The 16862-nt window shown below is 51.5% G+C and overlaps 1 protein-coding gene across 4 annotated transcripts in view; it reads right to left on the bottom strand.

Annotated features, from left to right (window-relative positions):
* Nucleotides 1-13791, bottom strand: part of CCDC180 (coiled-coil domain containing 180) — a 62092-nt gene extending 48301 nt beyond the window's left edge. For 3 of the 4 annotated variants that reach the window (XM_088019246.1, XM_088019244.1, XM_088019247.1), the window contains exons 1-9: nucleotides 13708-13776; nucleotides 12335-12525; nucleotides 9501-9589; nucleotides 8220-8332; nucleotides 7274-7402; nucleotides 7064-7174; nucleotides 6852-6947; nucleotides 4736-4899; nucleotides 3104-3223 (exon numbers count right to left, since the gene is read on the bottom strand). In XM_088019246.1, coding sequence (XP_087875372.1) covers nucleotides 3104-3223; nucleotides 4736-4899; nucleotides 6852-6947; nucleotides 7064-7174; nucleotides 7274-7402; nucleotides 8220-8332; nucleotides 9501-9589; nucleotides 12335-12525; nucleotides 13708-13776 — 1082 coding nt within the window. Of the gene's footprint in view, nucleotides 1-3103; nucleotides 3224-4735; nucleotides 4900-6851; nucleotides 6948-7063; nucleotides 7175-7273; nucleotides 7403-8219; nucleotides 8333-9500; nucleotides 9590-12334; nucleotides 12526-13707 lie in introns of all 4 variants that reach the window. The other variant, XM_088019248.1, reaches the window with a different exon arrangement.
* Nucleotides 13792-16862: the final 3071 nt, after the last annotated feature.

Genomic DNA, 16862 nt, shown 5'->3' with positions numbered 1-16862 from the left:
AAACGAGACCGTGTGTTGGAAAGGCTTGTGTGCCCTCCTTGTCCGCCCTTGGTGCTGGGAGCTTTGCCTACCCACCAGAGAAGCCCCAGCTGTCCCAGCCCAGGCTCCAGGCATGGGAGTGAGGCCAATCTAGACCATCTAGCCTCAGCCTGACCAGCCCAGACCAAGGGAAACACCCTGTGGGAAACAACCCACAGAATCCTGAGAAACAAGAAATGCTTGTTGTTTTAAGCCACTAAATTTTGGGTGGTGTTTAATGGTTTGGAAAGATGCATATGGTGAGGAGGACCATATAACTTATTGTCCAAACCAGGACATTTTTGACAATGAAGAGAGGGATTCTATTAATGATTATACCAGGACAAGAGTTGTAACCCAGGATGGTCTTGGGCAGCCTACTTATGGTGGGGCCGTAAATAGCAAAAGATAACTACAAGACTGCGCACAGCATAATCTCCAGTCTAAACATTATACTAAGTGCAATATTGTGTCCTGGATTGGGTCCTGGGACAGAAAAAGGGCAATGTAGAAAAACTGGTGAAATCTGAAAATGTCTGGTGTCTAGGTAATGGGAATGCATGAAAGTTAAATTTCTTCGTTTTGTATGTAAGATAACGATATTAGGGGAAAGTGGGTAAGGGGTGTACAGGAATTCTGTGTGCTATCGTAAGTTTTCTGTAAATCTAACGTTACTCCAAAATAAAAATTGAATTTAAAAATTATTTTAAAATCATATGCATATATGTTTATTGGATCCAAGAAAATCCATGGGAATTCTCCCAGGACTTTGGAAAACTCTCTCTTGGGGGCCTTAGGAATCTTTTCTTTTTTTTTTTTAAGATTGTATTTATTTGGGAAAGAGAGAACAACAGTACGCAGGGGAGGGGCAGAAGCAGGCTCTCCGCTGAGCAGGAAGTCCAACACAGGGCTGGATCCCCGGACCCTGGGATCATGACCTGAGCCGAAGGCAGGCACTTAACCCACTGAACTACCCGGGTGCCCTGCAACTTCCTCGTTTCTGCTGCTGTAGAGCAGAAGCAGCCTTAGACAATATGTGAACAAATGAGCACAGCTGTGTTCCAATGAAACTTACTTGCAAACAAGCCGGGGCCCAAGGGTGGGAGTTTGAGGACCCTTGATATCTCTATATGAGAGACAGAGAAGCAAAGTCCGGGGCTCTGGGGTTTCAGGAGTAAGGCCTGGAGCTCTGGGTCAGGTTGGGGTATGGAACCCCATGTGAGGCAGTTCCCTGGGACAGCTCGTTGGGCTTGATTATAAGGCTCCCTGGCTCCTTCACAGGTTAAGAAGACACAGGTGGGTGTCTACACCGTGTGCTCTGTGAGTGCTGCCAAGACAAACCACAAACGCAAACCTTCACTCTTGATGTTCACTGGAATTCTATGCTCAAGGCTTTGCAACTTTAAGTTGCACATTCAAACTTGTGTTTGCAGTACACACTTCAGACACAGATCATGTCCTGGCTTCCCCTCTTTCTATGCTCTCACTGCAAAGGAGCTGCTGGGTCCTGTACCCGCACACTCTTGCCTCTGATTTCAGAGTTGCCCCCAACTTCCTCAGCTCAGGTCAAGTCACCCACCAGCTCCATGCTCTGCCCGCAGACAATCTGCCATTACATAGTGTTTCCCAGCAAGGGCCACAAGCGCCAGGGAATGCACTTTCCTGTCTTTGGCCGTGTCACTCCCCTTTACTCAGGCAGGTAGCGAGCCAGCGCAGTGTTCACAGCTGGTGTGAGGGATGTGGCAGGGTAGAAAAGAGAGCAGCCTAGAAATCTGGATTTTGTTCTCAAAATCTAAGTTTTCAGGAGAGCCTAGAGCACTGGGGAGGGGAAGCCTTGGCGGGAGTGGGCCAGGAGCCCGGGGGAGGGGAGCTGGGCTGGCAGCTGAGAGTGGAGGACCAGGGCTCTCTCCTCACCCAACAGAAGGGAGCTGGGGGCAGGGGCGGACAGAGAGGACTGCGGTCGCCTGGCAGTGGCAGCCTGGGTCCTCCTTGCTGGTCGAAGGCCCGGAGTGGGGTGGGGGTGCAGGTGTAAGACCCAGGTACCCAGAGCAAAACAGCTGCCTGGGTGTGAGGCCACAGGGGTGCAGAGTAGCCTCCTCAAGATTCCTGCAGCAGCTGCCCCAGGGCATGTGGGTGGATCAAATACAGAGGAACAGACCCCTTCAAGGGGCCTGTGATGGATGGGGATTCACGGCTTCACCTCAATGGATACAACCCCAAGAAAGACCGAGTTTGGCCCAGTTTAGTAAACAGGGACTCAGTCGGAAAAAGTGGAGTTATAGAAAACAAGAAAAGCACTTTACCTTATGCCGAGATTTTTATCCACCTTGTTAATTTTGCACCTGCATGAAAAAGTGCCTGCCCTGGGGGAGACTGTGTGGGGTTCTAATTGTCATTGATATCCTAGGAGAACTTAGGCTCTGTGGTGGGGAGACAAGCAGGTAAGCCTGGGTTACCAGGGTTAGGGGTGGGAGGAACCAAGGTACACCGGAAAAGGTGGAGCATCTCCCAGCCTGTGAACCTTCTCCACTTTCAGGACCACGCAGGCTCCGTCCTGCTGCTCAGAGTGGATGCTATAGGATCCCCAGGCAGTGGGCTTCCAGGGTCTAGGATATTCACTGTACGCCTCACCAAACAGCTTACTATGGTATCAGAGCTGGGTGAGCCCAGGGCTGAGGGGAGCGTGCACAGCCTCTAACAGGTTCCCTGATGGCAGCAGCCCCCTCACTGACCTCCAGGCTCCAGCCTCCGACCCTCCAGCTCGCCTTCCAAACTGCAAGGCTGATGGAGCCACTCTGCTCCCCACCAGCTCTCAGGAAAAAGTCCAACCCCTGAACCCGGCCCCTCCTCCCCTGCTCACCCTGCCCCCCTTTGCCAATGCCTCCTTCCAAGTTTTTTGGCACAGTTATGTTCTTTGTTGTCACTGGGGCTGGAATGCCCCAGAACATGGGCCTAGGTGGATGGCACAGGACTAGGGAACAAGGAGCTGGCCTGGCCTGGAGGATGCCCCAGGAGAATGGTCAATGCTGAGGACTGTGCCTGCCTCCCCCATAGCATCCCTCGCTGGAGCCCCCTCCCAGCATACCAGATGGTACAGAGATGCTCAAGCCGCTTTTGCTGCAGGGCTTTCTGGTTCTTCAGCATGCTCTCCATCTCCTTCTTCACAGCTGGAGGAGTCCGGATCCTCTCACTGGCCATGAACTCACTGGGTATCCAGATGCGTTGGCACCACGGAGAGGAGAGGAGGGGCAGGGCAGGTGGGAGAGAGGGGATGAGACTCGTGGTAAGAACATTCAGAACCTAAGTACCCTTACACCACTCCAGCTGCTTCCTCCCCATCGGGGGCCACTGGGACAATGATGAGAGGAGGGAGGGTGGGAGGCGGGAGAGAAGAACCAGAGGGCTGCCAGTGAGGCTCTGGCACTAAGAGCATGGGACCAACAGGCACAGATCTAGGTGTGGGTCCCGACTCCTGCCTGCCAACTCTATGACCTTGGGCAAGTCACTCCCCTTCTGTGAATCTGTTTCCTTGTCTGTAATTGAGCTAATGAAGAGTACCTTCCTTACCTGGTACCTATAAGGACCCAGTAAGATACTGCAAGCAAAGCCCCTAGCACCAAGGCTGGCTCAGGGGACATGCCCCGTAAGTGTCAGCTCCTGACGTCACTGTTGGTGATTATTGACATTTGTAACAACCTCCAGGCCCAGGCCCTGACCTGTCACTTTCCATATAGCATCTTGATCATCACTGAAACCCTAATGCTGGCCCATCATCGTGCCTGCTTTGCATAAGGAAAGAAAAGCTCTACTACGTTCAAGTGCTTGATCAAGGTCACAGGGAAAGTACAGGTGGAGCCAGATCTCAGTACACTTCTCTTCTATCCCTGGTGTCAGACTCTGGTGTTCTCCATCTGGAAATTCAGGTGTACAGATGGGCCTCCCATCCACAGACCCATAGCACAGACGGACAGACCTTCTTTGGCATCCTCAGACATCATCCCCATCATCCCCATCATCTAGCACTACTGCACTGCACATGGTAAGCTGAGACAGGGCCCAGGCGTGCTCGTAAAATACATCAGTGCTCAAACCAGGGACGCTGTGCTGGTTTGGTTTATGACCTGTGGTACAGGCAGAGATGTCTTGTGTCAGTATTAACCAAAGGGCCACCTGGCGGAGGCAGCACGGAGATGGGCCCTCTCCCTCCCTCCCTGAGGTGAACCTCGATACCAGAGGGCAGGAGGTATCAAAGCCTGAGGGACTCCCATTCTCCTTGGTCCAGTGACACAAGGTTATGTGTAGCAGTAGAGTGGAAACTGGGCAGATAATCAGCCTGATGTTTTCAAACAATTTGTACTGGGCTCAGAAAATGCTTATGTGATAATGTTTATGAAGAAAATTAAGATACAAAGCGACATATGCAGTGTGGGTCTAAAAAAGCTTGGGAGGAAATATACCAAAATATCAGCTGTGCTTCTCCCTGTGGCGAGAGATTAGTGGTGATTTTAAATTTCTTCTTTATACTTTGATCTACTGCAACTTGAAAAAAAAAAAAAAAGAAGAAGAAGTAGAAGAAGAAGCATGTATTTTTACCCCTAGAAGAAGAGCAGCACTCCGGAGTCCCGACAAAAAGGGAGGGCGGGGCCCACCAGCCTGCTGAGCCAGCCTCCCAGGTGGGGCTGGGGAAGAGCTGCGGGCAGAGCGGGCAGCCACGGACCTGAAACTCTGCACCAGGGCCTGCTTCTTGAGAGCCTTCCAGGCGTCCACCAGGCCTTGCCAATGGCGGTGGCTCTCCAGCTCCTGCTGCAGCGTGGCCTCCATGAGGTTGGTGAACAGCTGGGCGATGGCCCTCCGGTTGCCCAGTAGGGCTTGGTTTATGACCTGTGGTACAGGCAGGCAGGCTCTACACGAGGCGGGGGCTCTCCAAGCTCAGAAGAAGGCTCAGCTGGAGAGGGATAGTGGGAAGGGGGGCCAGATGAGGTGCAGGCAGAGGGCCTGGGGCCCAGCGGGGCCGAGTAGGGCAGTGGCAGCATCTGAGGGGCTCTGAGGGGTCACTGGGCACTCAACGAAGTTGCCTGGGGCTGAGCGGGCATGGACAGTGACAGGGGTCTTTCCTGAAGGCTTACCTATGACCCCTGACTTAACCATGGACCTTCAACCCAGTCCCAAGACCATATCAGATCGTTAAAGTAGCTGATTTTAATTCACTGGAGATAAGCACTCTCGTGGGCTCTCACTGTTTAACTGTTTTTTTGTTTTTTTTTTTTAATAAATTTGCTCCAAAAGCAAAGTGCTCATGCCATCAGGGATCAGTTACATATGGTTGTGATGAGAAGACCCAATTACCAAATGAGGCCAGCGCTAGAACATTCTTCCTCGGTCCTCCCAGTGACCCTCCCCTGGGCATCCTTGGCAGGGCAGTAGGGACAATTCTTCATTGTGTGGCACTGTTCTGCTACTTGGTAGCCTGCCCCCTTTATGACAGCAGTCTCTCCCATGCCCCCGAGGCGTGCAACAGCCAAACATCTCCATAGCTGCCCAAAGCCCTTGAGGCGCCACCCTGGAGCAAGGGTGAGAACAAAGCTCAACTAGTAGAAATTCCAGTAACAATTTTCACTGGAACCTGAGGTGTGTCGCCAGCTATACTTCCTAGCTGGGGGGGCACCGGCAGGTTTTTCCTAAACCTCCAATTCTGCAGCCATAATACGAAGATAATGTTATTGGCAGCCTAGGGATTTTGTGAAATTAAATGAGATAAATGCACATGGAGTAAGGAGCAAGTGCCAATTGTTATAATGAGTATAATAAGGGTGTGGAAGTCAAACAATGAAATATCCCCAGGTCGCTGCTATCTCTGACCCCTCCGCCCCCAATAGAGCAAATGGATAAAAGTTAGGGACTCTTGCTTGTCTCAAACAACTGCGGGCACTGCTGAGCCGTCTTTTACCCCACTCCCCCCAATAAGTATTGGTGTTTAAGGATCGTGATCCCCATTTTATGGACAAGGAGTTCCAGGTGCCGGAGCGGAGTGATGTCGGGAGCTTGTGTGTCTGGGCAGTGGAGGGGGAGGTCTGTGTCCGCTCCCTGCCTGTGCTTTGTCCAGGACTCCAAGGGGCAGAACCTTGAATTTCTTGTTTCCTACACCCAAAGAAAGCAGCTGGGCAGGGGTGGGGTGTGGACAGGGAAGCAGTGGGGAAGAGCCAGGAGAAAGGGCGTGCTTTAACAACAGACACTGGCAGCCAGCAGGAAGGCAGACAAGAACCACTAGAAAAACAGAGCAGGCTGGGGTCACTTAGGAGGGTACAAAGCACCCTGAGAGCAGGACAGCCCCATCATCTAGCACTACTGCACTGCACATGGTAAGCTGAGACAGGGCCCAGGCGTGCTCGTAAAATACATCAGTGCTCAAACCAGGGACGGTGTGCTGGTTTGGCTTATGACCTGTGGTACAGGCAGGCAGGCTCTACACAAGGCGGGGGCTCTCCAAGCTCAGAACAAGGCTCAGCTGGAGAGGAATAGTGGGAAGGGGGGCCAGGTGAGGTGCAGGCAGAGGGCCTGGGGCCCAGCGGGGCCGAGTAGGGCAGTGGCAGCATCTGAGGGGCTCTGACCAGGTCACTGGGATTAAGACAGCAGGGATGGGTGCCATGTAATTTAGAAAGATTTCTATTGAAAATACTTAACAAAAACTCTGGTTCAGAACCCAAGTGACCAACCTGAGTTACCTGGAAATGTGACCCATGAGAAAACATTGGTTCCTGAGACACCAGGCTCTGGGGCATCCTCAGGTCCTGCTCTACCTGTAGGCTGATCCCCTGCACATGCAAACGACTCACCATGGCTTCCTTATTTATCAGCCTGTACACTTCGGGCTGCATGAGGTAGGAAGTTTTCTCTATGATTTCCACATATTTCTTCAACACGCCTTTGAGCTAGAAACAAGTTGCCATTGTTAGCGACTCTTTTCCTGGAGACCTAAAAGGACAGACGATGCCTCACAAATCCCACAGGTGAAAATCACCACAAGCCCACATGCAGGCCAACTCACTTTATCTGCCCGGGAGAACTCAGCCTCGTACAGGGCCTCATCCAGCTCCTTGATCCCCTGCTTCTGAAACTGGAACTTCTCAGCCACCTGATCCCACAGCTCCAGCAGGGTCTATGCCAAGAAGCTTGGGTCAGGCTGGAAGGACAGATGGGCTGCGAGGGAAGGAGCAGGACCCAGGTGGGGCAGGCCTGGTCACAAGGGAACCCCTACTTGGATGGTGTAGTCTTTGAGGTTGGTGTCGCTTTCCACCTTTTTGAAGAGCCGGTCGATGTCTTCATCCGACTCAGCCAGCTTTTTTAAAAGAAGAGTTCCTGGCTCCAAGATAAAAGGTTCCATTTCCTAAAACGGGCCAGTAGGGCAACAGCCATGGTATCAACACCACCAGAGCGCCTGGCCCTTCCTCCCACCCCGGGCCTGTGATGGGGAAGTGCCTGCTGTCGTCCTGCCTTGAAACTGATCATCATTCCCTAGAACTAAGGAGCTAGGAGTCACGAATTCGTTCACAGCCAGAGCACAAGGGCAGGCACCATTCCATCGGTCACGGGCCACGTCCTGGGCTCTGCGCTCCGGGCTGAGCCCTCGTCCTCAGACTCTCTTGGTCTGGAGTAGGTGCTGACCTCGGGCCTGGTCCCTGGTTGGGGCTCAGCAAATATTCATTAAAGAAGTGCCCAGTGAAAGAATTCCAAGTTTACTTCCGATGAGGAAACTGAGGCTCAGTTATGCTGCATGACCAAAGCCACAGAGCCATGGGCGAAAGTAGAGCTCATGTACACATGGGACAGATGAGTGAGGTGACGACTGGCAGGGGGTGGGAAGACCAGCACCCCCAGCAGGACTGAGCAGGGAGCTCAAGGTCTGGGCTTTGGCATCAGCCCTGGAGTCTGGTTCCCACCTGGCCCCTTACGTGCCAAGTCAGGCAAGACTTTCTGGGCCTCACCTGCAGAGTAGGAGTAATAATGGTGCCCGACTTAGACAGCTGTGCCCATCTCGAGCACTCATAGTGAGACACTCAAACATGGCTACTCTGATTCCATCTACACCACTGGTGAGCCACTCAGGACCTCTGAGCCGGGGTGGGGGGGTGGGGGTGGGTGCAGTGACAAGCCCGGCTTGGGAATGGCCCAGGAACAGAAGGGGAGAGAGGGAGGACTCTCACCATCCCAATCTGAGCAATCTCCTCCTTAAAGCTCCCCAGAGCACTCTCGTAGCCCCGCCTCTTGGAGTCCATTCCCGTGGTGCCCAGGGTGGCGGTGCAGGGCCTCTGGGGAACTGAGGGAGAACAACAGAGGTGGGGAGGCTGTCCTCAGAGCTTCGAAGCAAGGGGAGAGCACCCAGAAAAAGTCAGCAAGGCAGAAAGTGCCTTGGCTCAGGAGATGGACCCCAAAACCAGGCCACAGTGTCAGAGACTTAAGGAAAAAGAGAAAAGACAGAGGTGACCCCTAAGTGCTATAAGGAATGAAGTCTTGCATCTACAGTTAAATGCCAGAAAGTATCCAAATGGGACATATAGAATGGGACCAGTTATGTTTTTAAAAAAGTTTTTTTTAAAGATTTTATTTATTTATTTGAGAGAGAGAGAATGAGAGTACGAGAAGGAAGAGGGTCAGAGGGGGAAGCAGACTCCCCGCTGAGCAGGGAGCCCGATGTGGGACTCGATCCCGGGACTCCAGGATCATGACCCGAGCCGAAGGCAGTCACCCAACCAACTGAGCCACCCAGGTGCCCCTAAAATAGAAGCACATATATATACAAATAAGAATAACCAACACGTATATAGCGCTTACCATGTACCAGGCATTGTTCTAACTCAATCACCACTCCTGAAGAGGCCGAGAGGCAGGTTCTATTCGATCAGCCCCATTTTACAAGTGAGGACGCTCAGGCATGGGCTGAGCAGGGGTTTGGATGTGGGCCGTCTGCTCTAGGGTCCGCGTTCCTGCCCTGTGCTCTGCTGTCCCCTAAATCTATGTGGGAACCTAGGTATCGTATGCCCCATGTGGTTTCGTGTTGGGGGCCATTCTCGGGAGGAGGCAGTGCTATTGTGAAGGGATACTTTTTACTTTCTGCTTATCTCCTTCGTTTTTCCACAGTAAGTGTATATTGGGGGTGCCTGTTGTAAGTTTGAACCCCATGTTCGTGTAGGGATTACTTAGAGTGAGCATGTATTATTTTTTTAATCATGAAGAAAAAGAGCCTTCCTCCACGGTATGAAGGAAGACAATGTAGATTGAAATCCTCTTGTGAAACTGCAGTAAAAAAACATCTGTTCCCAACTGATTTTCATCAGTAAATGCCGAGTGTACAGAGCCCCTTGCCTCCCACCCAGCTCCCTGTATTGAGGAGAAGGCCCAGGGGAGGAGGCTCAGGGGAGGAGGCTGAGGGAAGGAGGCCAAGGGGAGAGAGCCAGGCCTGCCCTCACGGTTGAACAGAGGCTCACCGATGGTGTCCATGAGGCCCCGGACCTCTCGGGCGGCAATGGTGCTCTCACTTTCTTGAGATTTTTTCTTCTTGATTATTTCCTTTTCCCTGAGGCACAAGCAGAAGAAACAGTAAACCCCCAGCCCCCTCCCCCACACGAAGGCAGCTCTGGCACACAAGGGAGTCCTCAGCGGGACCCTGGGTATTGTTGATAACCCAGGCCCACCCCATCCCAGACTGCCCCAAGGCCATGCCAGTCTCCCAACAGCCATCCGCTGCCGGCAGGCACCATGGTCCCTAGACAAGGAATCAGAGTCTGCTTCTGCTCTGGCTGCAAACCACATGTGGGTAGCAGGCAAGAGCCACTTCCACATGGGGACACTGAGGACCAGAAGGGGCATTACCAGCCTGGGAAAGCCAGGCCAGTGCTAAGCACTCAGCATTTACTCCTTCAGCAACCTATCCTGTGAGGCATTTGGGGTAACCCCACTGTCCAGGAAGGGGGAAGGGGCCTACAGAAGTCACTGTACAAAGCAGAGCTGAGACTCCCAGACCCACATGTGTGAGGCCAAGGTCCATGGTCCATGGAGTTTGGGGGTGGGAGGAGAAAGCTGAAACCCCAGGACAAACTATCTCAGCAGGAGGAGCAGGGTGGGTGAGCATGACCTTAGCTTTGGAATAAAAATCCCTGAATGCACTGTCCACAGGACAAAGCAGCACAGAAATGCAACAGGTCTCAATGACACCTGCCATTCCTCAGGGCCCCCACACGTGAGGTGCTTTCTAGTCATTTCTCATGCAATCCTCACTGCAGCCTTACCAGCCTGGGCTGACCCTCCAGAGGTGGGTCTTTCAACCTTGTCAATCAGATGCCCATGGGAGTCCGGGTGTTCTGACTACAGGAATGCCGACGGCTTGGCCACTTGACCCAAGGACTTGGTTTACACTGGTGCTGATCTATCCCTACCTTGGGCTCCTCTTCCACTCACCCAGAGGCCCTGCCCTGGCTGAAGGAACACACAAATTGACTGGCTTTGGCTGGCTGAATTTTCAAGAAGGGGACAAGGCCCTCTAGAGAGACGCCAATGCTGAGTTAGTGACCCTAGTCATCTGAGGGTGGCAGAGCTTAGCAGGTTGTCCTCTGGATCTCTGTCCAGGGCAGACCTGGCTTTGTCTGTCTGTCCCAGGAAGCAAGCACAGCACAAGGCCAGCACCCTCCATGAGAAGTGCCTTTCCTAAAACACTGTCCTGTAGGGGCTAAGAGCTCCTGACTGATCTGGTTATCGAGATAGTGGGTGGTCCTAGGCTAAACCCTGGGGAAGAGGGGACCCTTGGGAGGCACAAGTGACTCTCAGGTCAGCTGAGAGGGGGCTTAGACCCTGCTGCAGGACCATCCTCCTGGGAAGTGGGGGTAGCATCGACCGGCCCCTGCCATCTGTGCCTCTGGACCCCTGCACTGGGCATCAGCACAGGGGCTAGAGAACACTGACCTCCAGTCTGGGCTTGGGTGGCCAGTGGCTTTACCCCTCTGGAGGCAGTTAAGGGTGCTGAGGGTCAGAAGCCTCAGGGGAGGGGTGCCTGAGTGGCTCGGTCGGTTTGGCTTCTGTCTTCGGCTCAGGTCATGATCCCGGGTCCTGGGATCAAGCCCCGCGTTGGGCTCCCTGCTCCGCGGGAAGCCTGTTTTCCCTCTCCCTCTGTTGTTCCCCCTGCTCGTGCGCCCTCTCTCTCTCTTTCTCTCAAATAAAATCGAAAGAAAGAAAGAAAGAAAGAAAGAAAGAAAGAAAGAAAGAAAGAAAGAAAGAAAGAAAGAAAGAAAGAAAGAAAGAAAGAAAGAAAGAAAGAAAGAAAGAAAGAAAGAAAGAAAAGAAAAGAAAAGAAAAGAAAAGAAAAGAAAAGAAAAGAAAAGAAAAGAAAAGAAAAGAAAAGAAAAGAAAAGAAAAGAAAAGAAAAGAAAAGAAAAAAGAGAAAAGAAAAGAAAAGCCTCAGGGGAGATTTCCCTTGGAAAAGTCAAAGGTAGGTTGGGGCGGAGCCTTTACCCAGCATTGGGTCAATCTCTGCCCGAAAGCAGGTGAAAGGGAAAACAAACCTTTAGAGTCCCAGCCCAGAGAAGGGTTTGTGGCTCCTGTTGAGCTTGCAGAGCCAAGGGGGACGCTCAGCTCCTGCTACGCTCTCCCCAGCGCCCCGGTGAGGTAGATGCAGCCTCTCTTTGTCCCTTTCTTTCCTTTTTCCCTGCCTGAGGAGTCTGAGCTCAGGGAGCTGAAATGGCATACTCCCCACATTCCGCACACAGCAGCCAGAAGGCCTTCAAAAGGCAAATCAGTTGCTCACTTCAGTAGTCCAAAATCCTGACTGTGGTCAGCAGGCCTCTCCTAGCCTCATCTCCTGCCCCTCTCCCCCAGGCCCACTGACTTCTTCGGCCTTCTGGAGGGGACCAAGCCCTTCCTGCCTCAGAGCCTTGCCCCATGCCCCCCTCCCCTCATCCTCTGGGCTCAGCTGCGGCCCCTCCTCTGGGGCTTTCCTGACCTCTGCACCACTGCTCATTCTCTGGGTCAGAGTCTTCCCACCTTTGGGGGGACTTGCTTATTTATTTACTCTCAAGGCTTCAAGTTCTGGGAGGGTGGGATCCCAAACCCAGTACCTGGCCCTAGGCACTCAATCAATCATTACTGGGGGAGTGGGGGGGAAGGAAGGGAGGGAGCAGCACAGAGTCCTGCAAAGTACCTCTTTCAGAGGAGGTACCTGGGACTTCATTCCTACCTGGCACTCATTTTGTGTGAGATCTGTCTGAGTTTTTGAAGACTCCGACATACCATGCCCAGTCTGTGGCGGTGTGGTGGGGACCGCAAGACCTACCTGTAGAGAACAGGGTTTTCTGTGACCCAGTCATTGGGTAGGCTGTGTGCCCACTTCTGCTGCCGGGCAGACATCATCTCTCCTTCAGGAATATCCGTCTTCTTCATCAAGGGCTTCCTGCCATTCTTGGGGGTCATAGACCTGTCCAAGGCACGCTGCCTGGAGGCTGCCAGAGAGCGGACCAGCTGTGCCTGAATCCACAAAAGATCCCAGTGGGGTGTCAGAGCTGCAGGCTCCCCAGCACCCTGGCCTGACCCTGCAGTCTTATAAGGTCACAGGGGAACTTGCCAGCAGGAAGGCACGTTGCAGGGAGGCCTTAAACTCCAGGGTACGAACCGTGCACTCCCCCAAAATATTCAGCCATCTAGAAACTATCTCTTAAGAAATTTTGATGAGGGCCAAGATGCTTATCCCAGCATCTTTTGTAATCACAAGGAATTAGAAAAATGGGCCTGTCCAATTATAGAGGACTGGTTGAGTAAATTCGGCATGTCCCTTCAATGGAATGTTAGGCACTTATTAAGAATGAGACTTACAAAGGATTTTTTATGACACGGGGAAATGCTTATGATAGACCATAAACATATCAATTAAAAGCATAAATTAAAAATTACAACCAAAATTATACAATAGGATCTCAAAATTTTAAACTCATAGAAAAATGACCCGGAGAAAGTGTGCTAACTGTTGAGAATGGTGTGTTGCTTCCAGGCAGCCGGATCATGTGAGTCATTTGTTTCTTTGGTTTCCTTCTACTTGTATAATTTCCAAGACTTCTACAGAGAGCATTATTCAGAGCTCAAAGTAGGAATGAAAATCCCTTTTAAATAAGCAGTACAGTAAGATATTGTTCTTGTCTGTGCAGTTTTTTATAGACATCAAGGCAATTCCAGCAACTTATATGGTTGTCAAGAGGGTATTACTTCAATACATGATGGGAAGTCCGAGATTAACAACTAGGCAGTACATGAATGCCCCTTGACATGGGGAAGGTCCGTGTGATACCATTAACAGGGAAAAAGCAGGTTTCAAGACACTGGTATAGAATCAAGCCCATTTTTAAATTGAAAATATTAGAAATCCCTTTGCGCATAGAAAAAGGTCCCAAGACATCCATTGGTTAATTCTGGCTATTTCTGAATAATTTAAGTTTAAATTAAATTTAATTAAATTAAAATATTAATGTAAAATTTTTATTTTTTAAGAATAGACATTCCCATTTTGTATTCCTATGTTTTAAGAACCAATAAGAATTATTTTTAAAATCGAAGGAGTTTCAAAGCCTTATTTCATTGGATTCCCAGCAAAAAAGCCTTCAGAGGGAGGGAAGTTTGGGGAGGAGAGGGAAGGGGGTGACAGAGGGACAGACCTACCTCAGCGTCGAAGATCTGCTGGTAGAGTTTCCCGCTGGGAACCTGGGTCACCTTCCCCACTGAGGACATCTTGGCTTGACCGCTGGCTGAATGACCCTGTTGGGAATTCACTGTCCAGGAATCCTGTCTGGGGTTTGGTCTCCATTCCCACCGAGGTTGAGAAACTGACGCCTGCACCCCCAGGACAAGTCCTCCGCCTAGGACAAGGCCCACCCAGGCAACCCCCACCCCCACCCTACTGCTCTGAGAGAAAGCATGGGGCTCCTTTGTTTTCATTTTAAACAAAAAAGAGGAGAGGGGCAAAGAAGCAAGAAGGAAACAAACCTCAGGCGAGAACAGAACTCACGGAGAAGGCTGGCTCTTCCAGCCAAGCAGAGTGCAAATCCAAAAGGGACTTGAGGGGGTAAAGAATAATAATAAATGGTTATTGTTTTGTGTTTCACGCTCCCAAGCTCTCCTGGGAAAGTCAACGTGCCCAAGGTGTCAGTTTGGATTTCAAGCTGGCCTTGAACCCCCAAACTGGAGCTGAACATGGTTCAAGGACCCCTGACTCCCCACTCCGCTACTCCCCGCCACGAGTGGACAGAGAGGGGGTAGTGGAGGGAGGGAGCAGGCTGACTCTGGCCATGCTAATTAGGCACCCACTGTATGCTGAGAAGGCCCAGCAGGCTCCTCTCGTGCCACCGGCCCCGCCAGCCAACAGAGGAGAGGGTGGTGGGGGCGGTCCCCGGCCCTCCCCTCTAAGCCCGGGCGATGGAGGGAGGCCCAGCGCCCCACCTGCAAGAAGGCACCACCACTCAAGTCAGCGAGGGCCCTTCCAGGCTCAACTGCAGCGGGACGCACTTGGTCTCCAGGGCAACGCGGAGGGGCGGGAGCCCCGCTAGCCCCGCCCTCACTTCCTTTCGGAGGTGGGAGGAGATGGCCCCTAGCAACCGGAGCGCCCCACCCGCAGCAGTGAAACTGTTAGGAACCCACTCCTTCCCTGCCCTTGCAAGGGGGCGCCTCAGGGCTGTCGGGCTGTCAGGAGCGTCCAGAGCAGCGCATTAACTGTTCCGAAAACTGAAGGAGACAGATGTAACTCCGAGCCATGGTAGTCGAGAAAATCCATCCCCTCTGCTTGGTTAAAACCATCCTCTGCGGGCAATATCTACACAGTGCTTGGCTCTAAGTAGGAAGTTGAACGCGTCTCTAAACAAGACCATCTCTTTCTCAGATTACATGGTTGAAGGGCTCCGAATTCAGGCCTCAGGCTTGTATGGAATTAGGATGAAAAGACTATTTTCTAGGACTCTGAGTTCCATTCATCCTCCCCACCACTGCCACATAACCCTTCTAAAATACCGCTCAGACCTGCCCTCTCTCCGGCTTAGAAGTACCCCCAGCCCCCAACTCTGCCGCCCCTGCCAAATCCCAACTCACAGTCCTAGATGACCACAGAGGCCCCCACGTCTGATTCCCACCTTACCCCTCCCTGCTTCAGCAAGCTCTCCACTCTTCCTGCCTATGCCCCCTGCCCCCTCAGCCTGCTCCTCTGTCTTCACACCTCCCAGAGCCTGCCACCCTTCCACTACCAGGGACAAGTGTCCCAGCCACTCACGTTCCTCACCGCCTGTCCACTCTCCTCTCTCTGGGTGTGCTTGTATGTTGGTTTACCGGCAAAGACAGGAGTGCCGAACATCCAGAGTAGGTGTTTCCTGAAGGACAGGTATGTCTCACTAATTTTGATTCAGCTTCACTTGACCTTCACACAGTGTCTTGCACGTGGTTCAGACACAGTGAATGCTCCCTGGGTAAATGCACGACTACCTGGAATGTCCTGGTCTGACCCTCCTAGAGTTTGTCTCTTTCCCACACTGCCAGCCAGGGTCCTGCCTGGCCAGACCTGTGACTGAGGTTATCACTGAACCTGACTTGAGGGTTTCCTATATTTTGTGAGGTACCCAACTCCCCAGAAAATCCCTCCCCTCCACAGAGATCTCTGTTCCAATTGCTAGTAAATGCACCCTAGGACAACTTCCTACAACAAGTGATCATTCCATTCAGACTAGTTTCAGAAGTTAAGAAACAGAGAATAGAAAACCCTTTTATTCCCCCCTTCTTTGGCACTGGGTTTTATTAACAAGGTGAAATATTGTAACAGAAGGTTGGACTAATTTTAGCAGGAAAGAGAAAAAAGTATAGATAACCGAGGGAAGGGGTGAAAAACACAGTAAAAACTAGGAAATGTGGGAGCATCTGCGTGGCTCAGTCAGTTAAGCATCCGACTCTTGATTTCGGCTGGGGTCATGATCTCAGGGTCATGGAATGGAGCCCCGTGTTGGGCTCCGAGATGGGCATGGAGCCTGCTTAGGATTCTCTCTCTCCCTCTCCCCCCCCACCCACCCCTCCCTAAAATAGGAAATGTGCAGGAATGATTTGCAGTCATCTATACTCTGTCTTGTCCCAGGACCCCCTGCTGGCTTGGCCTTTGCACATCAGAAGCAGTGTTTTCCCTGTCCAGATGTTGTCTAGATTCTAGTTTCTGGCACATCTATAATCTGGGGGTTCATTTTTTTACATATATGGATATAAATATGTAGGCATGGATATATCATGTACAGTATTTTGTTCTGAGTAAACAACACACTTGTTGTAGAAAATAGAAAAATATTCCAGGGAGAACATAAAAATAACCCATAGTATTACCACTGAGAATTTGCCTCCCTTAACTCCCGAGTCTGGGGCTTTCAGTTTGAGTTTGGATTAAACATGGGAATTTGTGTTTGGCTTTTGGATGCCATTTGCATTGCCCTTCCAACTCTGCAATGTGATATCCAGAAGATTAACCAGCCAGAGGTCACCTGGTTAGTCCCTGTCCCATGTTAGAGGTGGGCAGGAGGCGAGAGACAGGGAATGGTCCTTAGTGGAGCCAAGTCTTTGGACTCTATTTCTGTACCTCACCATCATATCTTCCTCCTCGGTCTTCACCTTGAAAATATCTTTCTTTTTTTTTAAGATTGTATTTTTAAACAATCTCTATACCCAACATGGGGCTCAAACTCACAACCCTGAGATCAAGAGTCACACACTCTACCGACTGATTCAGCCATGCACCCCGAAAATGTCTCTTGAGTAGAGTCTCATCTTTTTCTTCCTCTTCCACGGCTCATTGTCCA

Source organism: Eumetopias jubatus, unplaced genomic scaffold, assembly GCF_037043125.1.
Source record: "Eumetopias jubatus isolate StellerSeaLion01/CBP00866 unplaced genomic scaffold, mEumJub1_p1.0 scaffold_15, whole genome shotgun sequence".
In the NCBI taxonomy this organism is placed as follows: domain Eukaryota; kingdom Metazoa; phylum Chordata; class Mammalia; order Carnivora; family Otariidae; genus Eumetopias; species Eumetopias jubatus.
Note: the sequence above shows the minus strand (reverse complement) of the source record. Positions and strands in the feature narration are given on the sequence as shown.